At 33.1% G+C, this 20,125-nt stretch overlaps 1 protein-coding gene across 2 annotated transcripts in view; it reads right to left on the bottom strand.

Annotated features, from left to right (window-relative positions):
• The window catches only part of Pka-R1 (protein kinase, cAMP-dependent, regulatory subunit type 1), an 87,948-nt gene that overhangs the window by 5,070 nt on the left and 62,753 nt on the right, over positions 1-20,125 (bottom strand). For both annotated transcript variants that reach the window (XM_065359201.1, XM_065359202.1), the window contains exons 2-5: positions 8,358-8,519; positions 5,613-5,813; positions 580-799; positions 144-347 (exon numbers count right to left, since the gene is read on the bottom strand). In XM_065359201.1, the coding sequence (XP_065215273.1) occupies positions 144-347; positions 580-799; positions 5,613-5,813; positions 8,358-8,519 (787 nt within the window). The remainder of the gene's footprint in view (positions 1-143; positions 348-579; positions 800-5,612; positions 5,814-8,357; positions 8,520-20,125) is intronic.

The following is a 20,125-nucleotide window of genomic DNA, read 5'->3' as shown; positions in this document are numbered from 1 at the left end:
GGAAATAATTTAATTTTCTCGGTGAAAACGTTTCTTTTAAGCTTTCATTTACGTTACACCGCATTTATAGTTTGTAATTCGAAGCTCATTGCAACGACTTATCAAAAGAGAATCGTTCCTTAAAGAATGAACGGATTTCTTACCGAAATAATCTGAAGGTTCTAATCTTCCAACTTCGACAGGTTTATCGCCTTCGGCTCTGTATTGTAAAACTAACGCAGTGCCATCGACTATAATATAAAAATCATCGCCAGGTTCGCCTTGTCTTACTATTGTTTCGCCATCATCGAATGAAACTGGTTCTAATGCATCGGCTACTGTGAGTCTTTCCCATTTATCTAAACTTTCTGCGAATTGGTAAATGAGTAAAAAAAAAAAAAACAACAAATATAAATCTCTTCTGAATTATTCATACGCACGTATGTACTTCAAGCCAATACCTTTTTTTTTATTTTTAGAACTATAGGTAAGCATATTATATGTACCTACGTTTACGAATATGAAATGTTAATATTTATCATAAATAGGTACCTCCTTGATGTAAAAGAGGATTTTTTGGTAAAAAAAAAATACACGTACCTAGAATTGATACACGCGACAAAAATTCGTCGTACATTTTCCTTTTACGTATTGTAGATCCCATTAGAATTCTTCTATACGAATCTCTATCGATACCCCATAATTTTACGTTAGTCTTTGCACGTACTGTGGCTGCTCTGGGTGTACCGTAAATCAAAGCTAATTCGCCAAAACTGCCTCCTTCTCCGACCGTGGTAACCAGTTCATTGTTTACGTAGAACTGTAAAACAAAATGTCAGGATTAATGAAAATTCAGGCAAAAAAAAAATGAAAATGTACGAGTGATAAAAAATTTAAATTTAAATTTGTAAATTACTGACGAAGGGACTTTGCAAAAAAGAGGTACTTTAAAGTGAAAATGAATGAAACGTGTATAGGCATCCATTCTCTAGATCAATTTTTAAATTACAAAATCTTTTTCACGATCTATTCGCAACTCCTTCAATTGTCAAAAAGGATTAATATTTCAACTGTTTCTTCTTCAAAGGGTATTTGCCCCTTCGAATTTCAAAGTAGGCAACATGTTCATCGATATTTTTTATGCTAAAATAATCTTCGATTATATCCTAATTTTTAGTTTGGTAATTCACTCCCATGGGAACCCTGTACAGTAAACGCAGCAGATATACAAATAGGCTACATAGAGATAGATTCAACTTATGCATACGTATCATGGATAAACCATATGGTGAAAACCTAGGTATAACAAGGCGATCTTCTAGCACTAACTAGAAATAGAATTTATTCGACCACCTTGATCGTATTACAAGGGCGACGTCCGTTTTAAATGAACAATTTATCGAACAATTAAACGTAAACTATCGAGTTACGTTTTCAATAAAACTCAGAGTAAAGTTGGATAGGTCTAGGAAGGGAAGGTACTAGTTATGCCATTCCTAGATTAAGACAAACCGTTGAAAGTTCACACTTGATCTTTTTGTTAATTCAGATTGTCACACAAACGCACACTAAGGAGAGTTTCATGCCTTCATGTAAGTATGTAGTTGGGTAATTCTCAAAAAAAGGTAAAAATCGTGTACATGGCAAATTTCTCAAAGATTTAGCATGATTTTTTTTTTTGGTCCATTCAAGGATCATCCCTCACACATTTCACATATGGTATATTGAGATTTTTAGCCCCTCCTTTCATTGGTGTGCATTCGATTTTATACCCCAAATGTCCTTCGACTTGGCCAAATTTCAGACAGCTGTACTTTTATCGCACTAGTCGACATATTACACGATAATACAAGCAAAATTTGACATTTTCTCCCTCCCCACGCCTCACTTCTACCCCTACAAAAAAATAAGTCCAGATTAGAACTCTGCGGCCTGAAAAACACGATAATTACGCAAAATTTGCCATTTTCCCCCTCCCCACGTCTCACCCTGCACCTCTACATAAAAAATAACTCCAGATTCGAATTGTACGACCTCGAAAACATATCAATCGACATATTACACATGGATGAGGGTCGAATCCTAATTGTCGCCGTTTTAGGGGGGGGTGGTCAGGGCCCACATGGGGGGGAGGTTGAATTGAGGCCAACACTAGAAAAAGGATCTGGGACACCTATACAAATGATTCCCACTTGAAATTTTCCAAAAAAATGATTTTTGTTTTTCAAAATTATGCACATCAAAATTGACCTTTTTTTTTGAGAATTACCCAGTAACATTATTGTAATTTCTAGTTTGTACCTTGCCCCGCAAAGTTTCAATTTCAGTTAAAAGAATTTATTTTCAAAACTTCAATTCGTCAAAAATTTCAAAATTTAATTTTGAAAAAAATTAGAAAATTAGTTTTAAACCATGCAAGACACTCGTGCGTAAAAGAAAGGTATACAAAATAAAAAGTGCTCGGCAGAAAATCTCACTCTAGAAAATTTGTCAAGAACTTGGGGAAAAAATGACCCAGTTTCAAAAGATAGTATTTGAGATTCTGCATCGACCCAGGCCATTGTCATTAAAATCCAAGACCACTTTTAGAGTCCTACGAAATGGTTGAAAATCTGCAAATCGCTATTTAATTGTTTTGAACATTTTTCTTCTAAAATATTTTACGTTACTCAAGCCAAAACAACGAATGACTATATTTTTGAAATTGGGGAAATATTTTGGAATGCAGTGTTGCCAATTTTTTGGTCATTTATTACAAATTTAAAAAACTCGAGAAAAATAGCAAAAAAATTATCAAACTTTTTCGGTTTTTTAAAATTCACAACGATCACCAAAAAATTGACAACACTCTAAAATACTTCATCCGTTCAAGAAATGATACCTTTCGACGCTTAATCACAAGAGCTCACGCTCAAAACCCCCTCAAATGCCTCGAATACAAGTTTTTAGCTATTGTAATTAATTTTTTGATTCTTTGTTACCAAATTTTGAAATTTTGAAATTTTGGACCCACTATTGTAAAAACTACAGTATAGCGAATCAAAAATAGTGATTTGGCTCTGAGCGAGTAGTTTAAAATTAACACAAGGAAGTTGATTTTTATGATGTAAAATCCTGGTAAAAAAATTTTTAGATCACCCCTTACCTCTAATTCTTCCAAAGGAGACAAAATTAGATACTATATTTCAAGTAGATATAAATATGATCAAAATTGAATTAAGAATAAACGAATTTCCATTGCAAATAATATCACTCATTAATTTTTTATAATTTAGTACCTACACATTTCTCTCACAATATCGAATTGAAGCCCCAAAACCAGAACCATTTTCAAAGATACGTACAATTTCAGTATAGCTTATAAAAATACATGGGTACATGATTTTTCGACATACCCCACCACCTTCCATCCACATTTTTTAATTTAAATTGATAAAGAAGGCACACAACTCCAATTTAAATTCTTTCCCAGAATATTTTTCAATAACCTATCGGAATACTACATGTACCTACTTGAACCTGGCATTTTGCACAATTTTTTACTTTTTCTCAATTTATCTCGTTTTCGGTTTTTCATACAACATAATTGGAAATGAGGAGAGAAAAGGCACGTTATTCTTAAGAGGATCAGTAAAAGAAATTACTAAATTGAGGACGAAGCGAATCAAAAATTCCCAACTGCCTAATAATCACACAAAATCCAGCCTTCCATGTGATAAATTAGTAACATTAGGCAAACCTCCATACATAAAAGTAATTCGAGTCATCCTTTAATGTGTACCCAAAACATCACGTAGTTTTAAAGAACACCCTGTAGTAGTAGATATAGGCCTATCCACGCGGGTATTCTACGTCATGTAACACGTACGTTACGCATAATACCCATTACCCATATGCCCATAAACTTGCGAATTTTCAAGGTTTGCAGCAGCTCGTTGTTAATTTCGCATTTGAATAGAATCGTTTCTTTAGCCTATGCTATTGAAAACCTAACACAAATGTTCGACTTTAATTCTTCGTTATCTGTATTGTGCTGTACCTCGTTTGTTGCAATTATTCGCAATTAATGTTTTCTCTATCTCTACTTAGTACTTACTCACTATTTTAAACCTACGAGTTGAGTATAACTTGAACGCTAATTTATTTCCATAGTAACGTTGTTTCGATAAGAGTAATGGAAAAATAATTATCTCAAAATTACCCCTTCGCAACGATCGGACGCTTTTACAAATAAAATTAATTCCCGAAATTAAATTACAACGATGGATGATAAACGTGATAGATTAAGAATGGCGAAGTGATATAATGGCGATAGAATACACACGTTAAGCTGTTATCGGTAAACGAAAAATTTACAATTAATAATTTTCTTCTAGGGTAAATATTTACATTATCTTTGAAAAAGGTATCTGATACCTACCTAGATACACAATGCAACTTATTACTTTGTGGCGAAAATTTAACGCTGTAATTAAATTTTTAATCGAGGGTTCTTTTTTCATCTTTGCACCCTTTTATGATGGCTGTAGTATAGAACGATTTTTTCTAAAAGTTTAAGATCTTACGAATCATCAAACAATACTTCGGATTTTGATGAATAATTTCTCGAAAAATGAAACTACAAACACGAAAGATTTGTAAACAAAAGTTGGAGAGTTTGAAGAATCAATTACTTTTAATTCAACATTTCATGTAACATTTCAGAAAAATTAAATACTGAACAATTTCAAAGTTTTTTCTTTCGAGATGAACATTTTTTCGTTAAAATATCGAAAAATTTACTACTTTTTTTTTCTTAGAAATGTTACAAAAAAGAGCCAGCTCTAGACGAATTTACCCCCTCCCCTCCCCCCCATTGAAATCTAATTTTTTACAGTCAAAATAACAAACAGCTTTAATTTTTGATCAAATTATAGGTACATATCATCGTATAGACATCGAATACGTAATGCCTCAGACGCGCGCGTATAGAAACATCGCAACTACTTTCGACCTTTCGCTAAAGATTTTCACGCTGCATCAATAACAAATACTTCTGACAGCTTGGCGAGATACTATCAACGAAAGCTTATTAACTCCATTACTGATACAGAGTTTACGTTGAAAAGGATATTAAAAATTCAACAATGTCGATTTTATCGGTTGCATTCGGCTTATAGAGACGAAAGAACGCGAATCGCGGTCGTCGTTACGAAAATACGCGTAATTTCCAAACACCAGCCCATACTACTCGAATTAATAATGTAAATCCGCGAAATTTTATTTTAGCCGAATTACCTGCGTATTAATAGGTATACGCACTACGCAGCTGATACGCAGGTAAATCGTACGAACTTCTAGTTCGCCAACGAGCTACGAATAAAAATGAAATTCTCCGATTTAATAATCCATTTTCATTGCTAAACCTAACCTACACAGGTAATACGTCTACGTACTTGTGTCCGTGGATTTTACCAACGTTACAATAAGGGGTCAAAATAACGCGTAGAATTTCACCCTGCCTAGTGCCTTTTGTTAAACACGTGCGCGTACACGAATAGTTTTCCATAATTCGTACGTAAACATAGGTTGAAAATTATTTTATATTTTACATTACGAACTATCTAAAGGTTATTTATGTGGTAAATACGTACTTCCACTTCGCCTTGATCAATAACGTAAAAATTATCTCCTTCGTCGCCTTGTTGAATGATAGTTTCACCGGCTAAAAATGTCACTGGGAACATGGCGTCGAAAATGTCGGATCGTTCGTTTTCATCTAGATGCGAAAATAATACATTTTTTGCGATAGCTTTTGACAAGGCAGCCATGGTTTTGTAATCTTTCGGTACAACCTGCAATAATCGAACATCGAATAATTTTTCAATCAACTTCGGAATTCATCAATTCTTGCGGATAATTTTTCAATATAAATAATCCTTTCTAGAAGTACAGTATCTAATCAGAATAACATTACTGGGTACATGAAAGTAATCAAGTTTGACAACTTTGGATGCATAATCATTCAATGCCAAAAACTCTTCCATCAACCTAATGAGTCTTGGAAACTGATCCTTAACCCATCCGTTACATAAAAAATACCGAATTTTTGAACCCCTTCGATCTCCACAGAATTTATTTTGAATTAGGTATACCAAAAGACAAATCAAAATATCGAATTTTGGAAGCTCTTTGAAAAACCATCTCACGTTCCAAACAAAAAAACACACACATACATACACGAGCATAAAAGTGAGAATTGAATAATACAGGTAATTTATTTCACCATGTTCTACAGAGTCAGACATTCCGTTGACTTTCTCTCTCTTTAAATGTTCAATTTGGCATAAAAATAATGTTTCCAAAATTTGATACTGGTAATTTGACATGGAACGCGCCCGTCATTTACAAAATATATGATGGCGCGGGCGAGCACGGTTTCCCACGATGCTCCGGTGGGAAACGTGACGTTTGCGTTCGAAGATGAAACAAAGCATCGTCAGAGGAAAGCTGTGTAGGCTTACTTCAACGATGCTGAGACAAACGGGCATGATAATTTTTTCAATTCGGAGAAGACTTAGGTGAATCAAAAAAAAATTAATATTTTGATCTATAAAAGTAACGCAAAATATACATATAATTTTCCAAATGAGAATTTTTAACGAGTAGGTAGAGGTACCTACGGAAACGAGAGACAAAATACTTTAAAATAAATGTATTTCAAAAGGAAAAATGTACAATTCAAGAAAAATTTTCAATTCATTCAAATGAATGAAAAAGATTGTAATATGAAACAATTTTTTCAATTTTTCTGCCTTAAAAACTGATATATTTGATGATATACTCGTAGATACCTACATATTTCCTATAAAAAGCAACCAAGTTCAACTATTCGGATACCTGTAAGTGTATAGGTAGGTATCCATCTATTGCATGGTTACCAAACTTAGCATCATAACTTGTAGTCCTTTGAGTCGTCATAAAATCATAATTATCGTTCTAAAAAAATCCACTATAATTTCAAAATATGTATCAACACTGTTTGGAAAATGCATCGTAATTTGAATTATAGATGAAGTATTCTCCTTCTGGGAATGCCGAAGGTGAAAACTTATGTTTCTTATTTAAATTTATAATTTACAAGAATAAGACGTTATTTAAGAATAGACACAAATAATATTGGAAAAGTCTAGGAAAACATCGTAAAAGTTATTTAATATGTCATGACACTTTTGAAACATTACAGAACATCTTGACACCAGTACAATTTTTTCAAAATTTTTGCAGGCATCCAGACCTGCAAAAGTATTTTTTAACGGGACAAAGCTAGATCGAAAAATCATAATAAAAATATACCACCACCCACAATTTCGGGCGCTGAAGTACATTTTTCGATTTTTGGTAAATTTTTGAAAATCAATTTTGGAAAATCAGAAAAAAATAAAATTTTACCAAATTGACATAGAAATTTGAAATTTGGAAAGGCAAAACTTTTTAACGAGTTCATTGGCAATTTATGGGGGGAAAAAATTTCACAATTTTTTAAGCAAATGGGTAGTGAAATTTTTCAGCAATTCTGACGAAAAACGACAATTTTTCCAATTTATTTGAAAAAAGTGACGCTTTTTCGCAAATTGTCGTTGAAAAAGCGAGTCTTGTTGACAACTTTTGGTAAACATGAAATTTAGCAAAAAAGGTTACTTTTTTGGAATTTTTAGCAAGGAACAAGGCGAGAATTTTTGTTATTTTCGGCAGAAAGTAAGGACTTTGAACGTTTAAAAAAAAGTAACTTTAGTAACCTGGTTGCTTAAAAAGTAACCGAGTACGAGCCCTGAACATTATTCCAAAATCGGTGAGTTCCAGTTCGAAAAAAAAAATGTTGGTCCGGCGATTTCATAATTGAGAAAAAATAAACCATCATTCCCTCAGCCTTTGAAGTAAAACGCTAAAATTCAGTTTGTACATAATTATAAATACCCCATTTTCAACATGAATTTTCTATTTTTAATGAATTTTTGAAAATCAAATTTGGGCTAAAAATGAAAAAAAAAAATCAAAATTTTATCAAAAGGATTTAGAAAGCTGAAATTCGGGATATATTCTATTTTTGACTAGCCAAATCGATTGGAAACGGTTCCGAACCGTTTTGAGCAGTTCTGCAGCCTCTAGTAAATTTTTGAAACTTGAAATTTACACAATATTTGACAATGAATAACAATCAAAATTTTATTTCAGCCCACTGAAAGTCAATTTGAACAAATTGTGAAGACTGTGTTCCCTCATTTCCATTGAATTCATCCACAGTAAAAATAAAATAAAAACTGGAGTTGAAACACCCTTTAAACAAATAGCTTAACGATCAATCATTAAAAAATGAAACAGTAAATCAGGTTCATTACTTTTTTCACGTAACTAGTGGCGTCTTCTTCGGTGACTGGCTCGGCGGAAATGGCACCTCGACGCCTGGAAGACGGAGGTTGTTGACAGTGTGACGGCAAAGGTGAAAGATCATCCTGATCATCGGGAGTGGCTGCTTGTTTCTTGGCATTTTGAGCTTTTTCCTGTTTAAAAATTAAACCATTCGTTAAACAGCTGTCTATTGTTTACAAGATGATGTAAAAATCCTTAAAGTTAACGCTACATTTTTAAAAAGGTATTAATTACAAAACCGTATTCTTTTCTCGCCGGCTAAAAAACACAATGTGAAAAAACAATGAAAAGGTTTACGATAAAGAGTATCAGTTGACGTGGTGTTTTTTTGTCGCCATAGTCGAGTCGTATCGTATACCCTTTTGCTTGGAGACATGAACGTGTATTGACATTAAAAAAATTTTACTCTGCCTACGCAACAACGGACGAAAATCAAACAAACGAAATCCCTTTAACTAAGGGTTTTTTCCCTATTTTACCAACTTGAAACGTGAAATGCTTACTTGAACGGTATGTTATTAGTATTCACTGTCATGTTCATCACTTTTCTTTGACTATAATACGCCTTGATCTACTTTTACAAAGTCTACTTTAGGCTTTCTAAACTTGCGACTGTTTTCGTTAATTAAATAAAATACGTCGAGAATTAAAGGTCGTTTATTTCATACCTCACAGCAACAGTAAGTACAACTCTGTTGGCAAATTTTCTCCGGGCTGCCAAAAAGTTAAATGAGTTGCCTGGATATATCTTACTATTACCTACTACGAGTACGATTCGTCCTGCTTCAAAATATGGCAGTATAAGGAACCACTGATTCAATTTAATTCCATTCTCTCAACAAAGCATTTGAGTATTTTTGTACATTCGAGCAAATACACCAACAATACTAATTTCAAATCCGACCGGGAATAAATTTCGAAAGAGAATCTCGAGCTCTTTAGTCGATTTTCTGTATGCTATCATTCGCAAAGCTTAATGCATGGTGAAAATAATCGCTGAAATCCAACGCGTCATTGAACTTGTCAACCTTGTCATTGAAACTGGCTCGAAATAAATTGAATTTCGCCTTCGTTTCTCTACTATCATTATACTTTTTGTTGTCCATTTCTGTAAATACCTAATTCATCTCGAGAATTTTTTCGATGAAAAGAATTTTTCATCTGCGTTTGTATTGTATGTAAAAGATACGCCATTCCAAATACACAATATTCTTGGTAGGTAAATCGACAAATTTTTGAAGAAAATGAATCAAGTTTGCCATTAAAATCAATTTTTGCAAAGACAGACGTTCTCGGAGATCAATGGATAGAGAATATGTGACTTTTTCATAAAATTTTTGAATCCAGAAGTTGATTTAATTGCTTTGAAAAGCGAAGTCTCGAAACTGTGTATGTACATAACACACATTTTTCATAAAAAGTAGTTGAATACCTAGACCTATCAAACAAAGCAAGTCAACTTTTCAGTCACGAAGAGAAATCAAAGATCAAGTTTGTTAATTTTTTTCACATTGAGTATGTATGAGGACTCACAGGATAACTTCGCACTTTTTAAGATTTCATGGCATTTTTTTTGAAAAATCTGGGCCTCAAAAATACCTGCATCTTTTTCACTACCTCGGAAGAGGACCTCAAAACTGAATGATAATCAGAATACGACCAATATGAATGATTCTCAAAATTGAAGCAGCCCAAACGCAATTTTTGGAATTTTATGACAATTGAAAAAAAAATTGAGCTTCGAAAACACACCTATGTAACCCTTAAAGGCCCAAGCAAACCCTGAAATGTTCTGAAAAAATGCTTTCAATTTCCTGAACAAGATTATCACAAGTATCACTTTTACTCACAGTTCAACCCTCAGCCCCTTGAAGCCACCTCGATAATGATAGACTTATTCATTTGATTATCCTCCAAAATCAAAGAAGCAAAAAACCCGATTGGGTCAATCTTGGAACTGAATGATACAGTTTCATTAGATGTAATGAATGAGTGAAAGCATAATTCCAAAGAACACCTTACCCTTTTTTGGGGGGCAAACATTAATAAAAGTTGGTATAAAATACAGAGACCCGTGCTCCATTTTTGGATCAACATATTGATGGTTGAGCTTTCACAAAATGAAATCAAGAAAAGTACATATGTGCAGGGTGGACCAGAGCGTTTTTTTTTTTACAAATTTGATAAACTTGTTTCGAAAAAAAAAACGAAAAAACAGAGCATGGATATACCGAGTACATAATATGGAAATATTCTCAAGTAGGCTTGAAATGACAGAAACAAAAATTGAAAGGAACACAAATGCTTTTAATGGGACATACGTTCAGAAAATCTACAATCCACCCATCAAATCTGTTTATCACACCGTGGATATTCTTTCTCGATATTTGTCACCAAATAGTTACATCCCGCAAAGGTTAGCAGTTGGATTGTTTGTCTGTAGAAATATCGAAATAGGTTTATCTACCACTGTGACAAATTGCAGCAATCTCTGGCATTTCATAATGTTCAAGCATTCATGAAGAGGTCATCATCCTTCCTTGATCATAGATAATGTAGTTCTACATCATGAAAATTGCACGGGCATGAAGTCGTCTTTTACAATCATGAGATTGTGTCTAGCTTATGACTACTGGATTCAGGGGAGTTGAGTTTCAGTAAAAATCTTTCAACTGCTGTTCAACCACAACTCTCAACTTATGACAGTTTTGAGAAATTTCTGCTGAAGTCTATATTCTATCTCGATATTTGTCAACCAATAGTAACATCCTGCAAAGGTTAGCAGTTGGATTGTTTTTCTGCAGAAATATCGAAATAGGGATATCTACCTCTGTGAAAAGCTTTACACAGTCAAATTGCAGCACTCTCTGGCATTTCATAATGTTCAAGCATTCATGAAGAGGTCATCATCTTTCCTCGATCAAAAATAGTGTAGGTAGTTCTACATCATGAAAATTGCACGAGCAGAAGTCGTTGTTTCCAATCATGATATTGACCTCTTCATGAACGCTTGGAATTCTGTTTAAAAATGTTCCAAATTCACCATCCCCAGTATAATATTTGACCATTACAGCCCCTAAACAATTAAGCACGAGTATTAGAACTTTGAATCCAAATTTGAGATTTTTAAAGAAATTTGATTGATTTTAACTACTTATAATATTAATTTAATTCAATCAAAGACAAGATTTCTCAAGACTTTGAAAAAAAAATTTCCAAGTCAGTCAAGATTTAAAAATTTATCCATCAATGAAATTAATGAGTTTCCTCTCTTAAATGTTATTCAAAAAAAAAAATGAAAATTGACAGATTCATTCATCAAAGACCTAATCATAGGAGATGGTTACCTATAGAAATAGAGGCTTTTTGATTTGTGTTTGATCAGTGACGACATACGAGCTTCACACATGCTTTATTCACAAAAAGTTTTCAACTTTAATTGATTAGAAACGCGCAGAAAAAATATTCACATAGGGTACCTAATCGAAATAGAAGATTGGAAGCTACATTTAAACTTTTGCAATAACTTGAATGTGATTTCATTACATACATACCAGCACGTAAAACAAAAGAAAGAAAAATATACGTGACACTTTTCAACCCTAAAACTCCACAAAAATATGTAATTTAATTTTTGTTATTTTAGTTGAAAATAAATTTTAAAAAAACTTTTCATCTCGTTTCTCTGCCACATTCATGAATTTTTTTAATGAGAAAAAAAAAATGAAAATTTGGAACAAATAATTTGATTATTTTTTCATAAGAGAAAAAACATTCAAACGAAAAATGAAATTAAAAAATTGAAAAAAATGCAATTCAAGTAGGCGTATGGTATGGATTTTCCGTAGGTAATTGTTCTCATCGAAATTACACCCACTTACAAACAACTCCGCTTACTCAATGACGTAATACAATTATTAGAAAAATTCCAGACAAATCTATCGATAAAACGTTTTCGTGACTTTATTGGTTTCGCAAAGGTATAGTATAGGTAGGTAAAACGATGAACTGCCAAAATTCCATTTCGATCATACGAAACGTCACCTACAAGAAGAAATACTCTCTGTATAGCGAAATAATACACCAAATCGATGTTATTGGAATTTTCTCCAATTTTGGCGAGTATTTTATTTTTCTCTATTAAGGTAATATATTGAATCTTTCATGGGTCGGGAAGACGCTCAAATCATCAAATGTCACCTTTTGTGTACGCTTACAATGTACAACTACAAAAGTATACCTAGACTCGTACTTTTAACGTATCCTAATCAAACACAAAAGAAAGATATTCGAGCTTGAAAATTTGAGAGAAAACCCCTAACCGAATATTTTTGTCAACAAAATGTATACCTATAAGTAGATACATATTATAATCATACGTTCAGATACACAATAATGCAGACTGTGAACATAAACAAAAATTTTGTTTTTACGATAAACATACACCGGAAATGTGAATTTTCACGACGATATTCTCCATTCGCCTACGTCAAATGACACCAGTAGGTAAACGGCATTTATCGTGAATAACGCGCCGAGTTTTCTCACACGGGGATAACTTACAAACAAAAATTTCAACCGTAGGTAGAATCAAATTTATGTAATATTGCGCTGCGATTCAAATGCTAGAAATTTCAATACAGACATGTCAGGTATATCGGTGAAAACAGGAGAAAACTTGAAGCAATTGGAAAATTTTACCTTCGAAAAACACCTACAACTGATTCCATAAATATCTATAGGTACATTTTGTTCTTTCGAATATCGTAGACCTATAATTTAAAGGAAATTAACAGCACGTGTGGTCGTGCAAAAATATACGAGTATGGCAAAACTCGAACATACTACATTCTGTACACACGACGATGAGGAAAAAATTCGTTGAAAAATCAATTACACACTCAAGTACCATTTGAGTTTCATTTTTTAAAAAAATATCTCGCTTAGTTGAAATTTATTTCGAGTGGAAGTAACCATATTGATTTTTTCTTCTTTCAGACACGTTTATTCGAGACACTTTGAAATCGCGAGCTTCTGAAATTAAACCAACTTTTTGAAAACTTAGATCAAAGCTTTACTCTTTTTTTTTTATATCAAAGTACAAACTCCAAGTTTGAAAATTTTTCAATTATGGAGGTAGTTATAGTTGACAGGTTTAAGAACTGCTGCAGGGAAAAAACATGCCTCACATTCATCCACAATAGACGACAAGAACTTGGATTTTCCAATCAAAAAATACCTATTATACTTAATTACTTACTAACTAAGAAAAGTAAAAAAATTGGTACAAAATCGCATTCCTCTAATCCGAAAAATGTCTCAAGAAAAAGATATTATAATATGGGCAACATTTGCGAATTTTCTATACCAAGTAGGTACCTATATAAGTACATAAATCGCTGACGTGACGAATTACAAGATAAATTAAAATTGAAGTGCTCGAGATCAATTTAATCTAATTTTTCTCCCCTATTTCTTTTTTGCTTTCGATGGCAAAAACAAGACTACATATATACGATCATGACAAACGAGCTGAAAAAGCTATACCGTCAGTATAACCGAGTAGGTATACGATATAAAGTGGGGGTGTCGCGTAGCGTGCAATTTCTGCTTATTTAAAAGGCCTTTTTCGTACCCTATCGTTACCTCTTTTATTCCTTATCAACCAGATAACACCTTTCGTTAGTTCCGTCAATGCTGGCTCAATGTCGTAATAAATTCACGCTGCTTAACCGAAGCGATTTTCATTCAGGTGACAGAACACGAAGAAAAATGTTTCCAGCAGACAGATAATGCACGTTTATTGAAAAATTATCGTCGAATCTGGCAGCTTTGAGCTTTTATACATTCTACGACGAATTTTGTAGTTCCAAGATAAACATGTGAGATAATAAAAGCTACTGAAGTAGTTATATACAACGGTGTCGATCAATCAGAAGTATAGAAGTGTAATCCGACGAGAGAAATGTTTGAGGTAAAAATACTTACAAAATTACGAAAGAATTAAGTAAAAGAGTAAAACTTTTGAGAACAGATTTGACGATTGCATAAATTGGCAGAAATTCTCAAACAAGTACAACACGCATGCGATGAAACACCCTGTATGAGCGTAGCTATATCTACCATAAAAAAATAGCAAGAACGTCCTTCAATTCTTATGAATACTTGCATTACAAGCATTTTTTTAAGACTTCGATGAAATATTTCAGCAGCAAATATAACGAGAAAAAGGTTCAGACATTTTTTTTTTCTTCAAAAATATAAGGAAAAGCAAAGTAAAATAACATAATAACGTCAAAGAACATGGTAAAAATTGTAGAGCTCGGACCAAAACCAAAGCCTATTTCTTCAACAAATTCATAATATTTCAGTAGGTATTTTCGAAAAAAAAAATGAAATTTTCAAAAGACGAAAAGGTCAATCTTCGAGAGAACATCCAAAAATAGGTAGGTATAGGAACAGTTTTTTTTTTATATTTTCACAATTTTTTAAAGTTACCTAGACCTACCAATGAAAACAATATTAACGTTTCACTTCGAAAAAAAAGGGTATTTGAAAAGAAAAACATAGTTTTAAAAAAATGAAATTTTTCAACTAAATTGGAAATTTTAAAATGCATTTATATTTTATCAAAACATTATGTCATATATGTGGTCATATCGTTTCTGCGTCCAATTTTACTATCTATCAGCGAAGAAAAAGAAATTTTCGTGGGTGTACTTTTTTTCATTTATGTATGTAAAAAGTGAACCTCAAAATGTGATTTAAAAAAATAGAAAATTCTTAGATATGCCTATAATTTTACCTACATTTATAGGTATAAGTACCTATCTGAACGTTTGAAAATTTTGGAGCATTTTTTAAAAAATCCAGACGCTAGAAAAATAATAATGTCACCAGAAATTTAATTTTCCTATCTAGGGGTGAAAAGTACTACTTTTCCAACCTCGCGAGAATCGCTCGGATGTAAAAATAAGTACTTTCCACCCTCGTTCAGGAAAAATTACTTCACTAAACTCGGAGAAAAAGTGATTTTGAACTCGTGTGAGTTGTTCCCCTCACTTCGTTCGGGTCACAAACCTCACCCTCGTCCAAAATCACTTTTTCGGCCCTCGTTGTGTAATATACTATTTCCGGAGTGATGACTTGATCATTTTTAAACCATAAATCTTGTAGATCCTCAATTTTTTAATATTGAGCAGCTATTTCTTTTATAAGGAATACCTACTCTACGAATTCCCATGATTTAGTTTAATAGTATATTATGCAACTAGGGAGATAAAGTGCGTGATTACAAACGAGTGCTAAATACAACACGAGGCGTAGCCGAGTGTTGTATCTCACTCGTTTATGATCGCGTACTCTATCTTCCTAGTTGAATAATATATTTTTTATATAACATACATATGATACTTATCAATACAACGTTGTTGTGAGGTGCAAAAATGACTGCCGCCTGCCGCAGATTGTGGGAATACCTACTAATACATACGTTTTGTTTTGAATTCAACTAAATTTTAATGAACATGTGAAGATAATTTTCAAAAGAGGTTTCATTTACCTATTACCTAAACATTTATCGTGAATGTAGGTACATACGATTTATTTATATCAAAACTCAACAATTCTAAAGTGAAATGTATTTTGTGACCGTATCGTTCACCATTGTTAATCGAATATTCATTTTAAGTAATTCACGCACGTCAAAATTCACTAATTAAATCACAATTATTTACTACAATGGTCTGAAGTTCGATTCACCGATTCAGTTTGCAACCTCAAACCTGTAACATGTGGCTGTACCCAGTTGTTAAGCTGAACGGCCGACGCGACGTACGTACGGTCCGATAACGTGTTTACATTATACATGCTACGAAAGTAACGCGTTACCCTTTACCATCCCACAACCTACTCGCAGATAAATTATGTAGCCGAAATTATATAAGGAATACAAACGGAAGGGCGAGGCGGGAGGGGGAGGCGGATGGTTCTCCATTTCCGCTGAATTTTTTTTGGGGTGTTGGGGCAACGCGTACTTTCGTAGTAAAGCTCTTTAATACAAGTATGGAAATAGATTATGCTCTCAAGAAAGTCTTAGCATTTTACGTATGTATTACGTACTGCGCATGACAGGTTGGTGTCGTCACGCGGTGGAGGTGGGTGGAGCAACCAATGGAGTGCAACGTTGTACGTGAACTGCTGATTTGATGCTTGCTCGCGCACTGCGCAGTACGTAAAACTTACGTAAAATCCTATGACTTTCTTAAGAGTATAATCTATTTCCATACTTGTATTAAAGAGCTTTATTTCGTAGCAGTATAATGTAAAAATATCAGTGTTGCCAAATCGCAAAATTTTAGATTATCTCCCTAGGGAGTATCCAAAATTTAGATTACCTCCCGGATAGAGATTCATTCCTCTTCTTATTTACTCGCTCAGAATGTTCCGGTTTTTGCATCGAACAACAACGTTGTAATGATACGTATTATATGTATGTTATATGAAAAAATATTAACGAAATCGATGAATAAGTGACCGAGAAATTTCCTTCTTTGCTGTTTTCAACTCTGAAAGAAAATGATGGAGAAAAAACGACCTTACAAGAAAAGTATAGGTAAACGAAATTCAAACAATCTTCTTTGATTATTATTAGAACAATTTTTCGAAAATATCACACCTTTTATAAAGTTTTACACAACTTTCGCGATCTGTTCGAAAAATTCCACTCGTTTAAACACCATTTTCTTCGGCATAAAACTTATATAGTAAATCAAATAAACTTGATTCAAAATCGCACGTATTAAGCTAGGACAAAAATATTAAGAAATGGCGAAAAATTAATTAAAATATTTCAACGGACGTGCCGCGATTAAAAATTATTCCAACAGATAATAATGTTTAAATTCATTGAGGACGTTCTTGATGCAAACTTCAGTCTTCCAGGTCGCTTTTATTATCGTTTGCAAAAATTATATTAAAATTATTTCCGAGTTTTAACGCTGCCCAGTCGTCTTTTTATTCGTTTTTTTCCACGATAAGGATGAAAATTTTATGGACGAGTCAGCAATAAAATGAACTTAAATTATTCGTCGTTTCAGTTTACAAATTCGCACGTCGTTGCGTAAGCCACAACTTAGGTATATATGTATACCTACTCGTATGAGAGGGTATAGTTGATTTAAAAGCTTCAGTTCGTATCTTGTACCTTTTCTTTCTTTTGTTAAAATACATACGAAAATTGAAAAAAACATGCTTTTAAGCTTCGTATACTTTCAATTTTTTCAAACAACCGACGACGTTTGTTTCACGCTTCGTGTAGCGAGCAAAGAATTCCATCCTTATAAAAAAATAAAAAATCAAGTAAAACGACAATCACAGGTAAAATTCCTTATAAGCACTAGCTCGCTAAGAATAATAGGCTCAACTTCCAATAAGAATAAACATACTCATCTTCGAAGACTATTCTGTAGTCTCATATACCTTATTCAAAAAAGACTTAGGTACCTATAGTACCTACCTATCTACGCTTTGGGAAACTTTCAAAGAGAGAATTCGACGTAAAAAAGCTAACGCAATTTCCACACCACGGCAAAACCATACTCTTATGTGCAAAGGCACACTCCACTCATATGTCGAAAAAGTGAAAGATGATGGTTTTTCGCTATAATTATATCTACGCGTCGTAATGATGCTTACAGAACACGAAAAATTTCTCAGCTTCACAAGTACATACTCGTACAGGCTATATGTAGTATTCGAATATAGAAAACTTTCACATTGAGAAACGTCAAAAGATGAAATTAGCTACATATAACAACTCATCTATATACCCTACTACATAAAATGAGGGGTGTGTAGTGTGTACTGCGTATGTCATAAATTAATGGAAAATTTTTATAGGAACTTTTTCATTTTAACGAGTGTCCCGTCAGATCTTCTTTTTCAAAGTAGCAACCTTATTAATTACAGTATTCAATTTTATCAGCCTTTTTTTTCAAAACCAAAATTTTGAAATAGACAACTCGAGACAAATAAATAATTTTAACCATTTCGCCCTATTTCGACACTTACTTTCCAAAAAAAAAAAAAGTCATCGGAGATAATTCAACGTAAATGTTCTTGCTCTCATTTCCCTCATTCGTATACATTCCATTTAATCTCATTACACAGTTAATTCCATCTCACATTAAAATTAATCCTGCATGTTCAAACTTAGGTTACCTAACCTTTGATATCACACCCAAATCATCCGCGTGTTTCCGGTTTCCTGTAATTCGATACATAGTCGAACATAATCGTTGTTCGCTGCAGGGTTAAAAGACTCTCATCGTGTCGTAAAAATGAAAGATTTTACACACGAACTCATTTGAGGGGGGAATTCTTAGAACGAAAAATTTCGATAATAAAATCTAAGAACGAATATAGAAAATTTTCTACAAGCTCAGTCAGATAGGTAAATAAATCACGTGAAATGTGCCAGTAACACGACTGAAACGAATTTTTTTAAAACCATTATTTGCATGTCGAAGAGAAATTTTTGATAAAAAACTTGGATAAAGTGTTGTTAACATTCGAGTTTAATGTTGTTTTTATTCCGGCATATTTTACGCGTGCTTTAGTTTTTCCACGGTAATTCCTTTTCTGTCAGTTCTGTTTTTAAGAAGAAGAACAAGGTATTAAGTACGATGTTCGTCGCGTTTTTTTTTCAGTGTTGTTGAAAGATGCAGGTTTTGAATAATTTTTTCTTGTACAAAAAGAATGACTTGAACTGACAGAACTCAAATATGAAGGAAACTTTGAAGAAAGGAAAGAAAAGGTCAGAAGCCCTTAAAACCAAATTTCTAGCGACTGAATCGTCTGGCCACTGGAAATTTGGTTTTGAAAGCTTTTCGACAAGAAAACTAATTTTTGGCTAAAAAAATTCGAGTTTACATTTTAATTACACCGTCTGCTCAATTCATAATTTTTCTGCAATAAAAGAACGTAAAAACGAGAAAAAGATGTATCATTTTCGCTGGAAAATTAGAAGTAGGTATAAGATGAAAAAATTAGCTCAGTAGTTTTTCGAATAAGTAGATTAGAAATAATACTTGTAAGTCCTGTAAAAATTTCAAAAGCTACACTAACAAAAATTGAAGATAATTTTACGTAAAACAAATTCATCTCAAACAGACTAAACCATCCTCCCCTATAAAAAATATTATAACCGAATGGCGGAGGATGAACAATGAACATCATAAACATTTGTTCAAAAAAGCTATTAACTTTCCCCCAATTTTTTATCAGGTATAGAAATGTTTTTTCAGCATCTCGTCTATCTCTAAAAGCTCCACCCTGCCGGCTGTTTATGGGCTTTCCAACATCGTTTAGTAAAAATCAAAAAGATAATTAATTCTTTTTTATTTCACGCGCACTCGAAAGCAGAAATAAAAAGGGTTGAAATACCCAAATACTAAACACCTTTTCAAATCGGTCAAGTATTCGAAAAATTGTCAACATCGCGAATGACGCTATCAACATGTCTGTCTCGTCTGTTTTCACGTTAAAAGCAGAGTAAAAAACATCTTTTTTGAATGTATATTTTTAATGACATCGTCGATGAGTTGAATGCAAAAGCGATTTTCAAAATTTAGACAGCTTGTTCTTTAATATTTTCACCATATACGAGAGAAAACGAGAAGACAAAGGTTCAAAGTGACAAAAAGATGAACGAAACTTTTCCTCATACGCGCCATGT

The sequence above is a fragment of the Planococcus citri genome, chromosome 3, assembly GCF_950023065.1.
Source record: "Planococcus citri chromosome 3, ihPlaCitr1.1, whole genome shotgun sequence".
In the NCBI taxonomy this organism is placed as follows: Eukaryota; Metazoa; Arthropoda; class Insecta; order Hemiptera; family Pseudococcidae; genus Planococcus; species Planococcus citri.
This window is presented reverse-complemented; position numbering and strand designations above follow the sequence as displayed.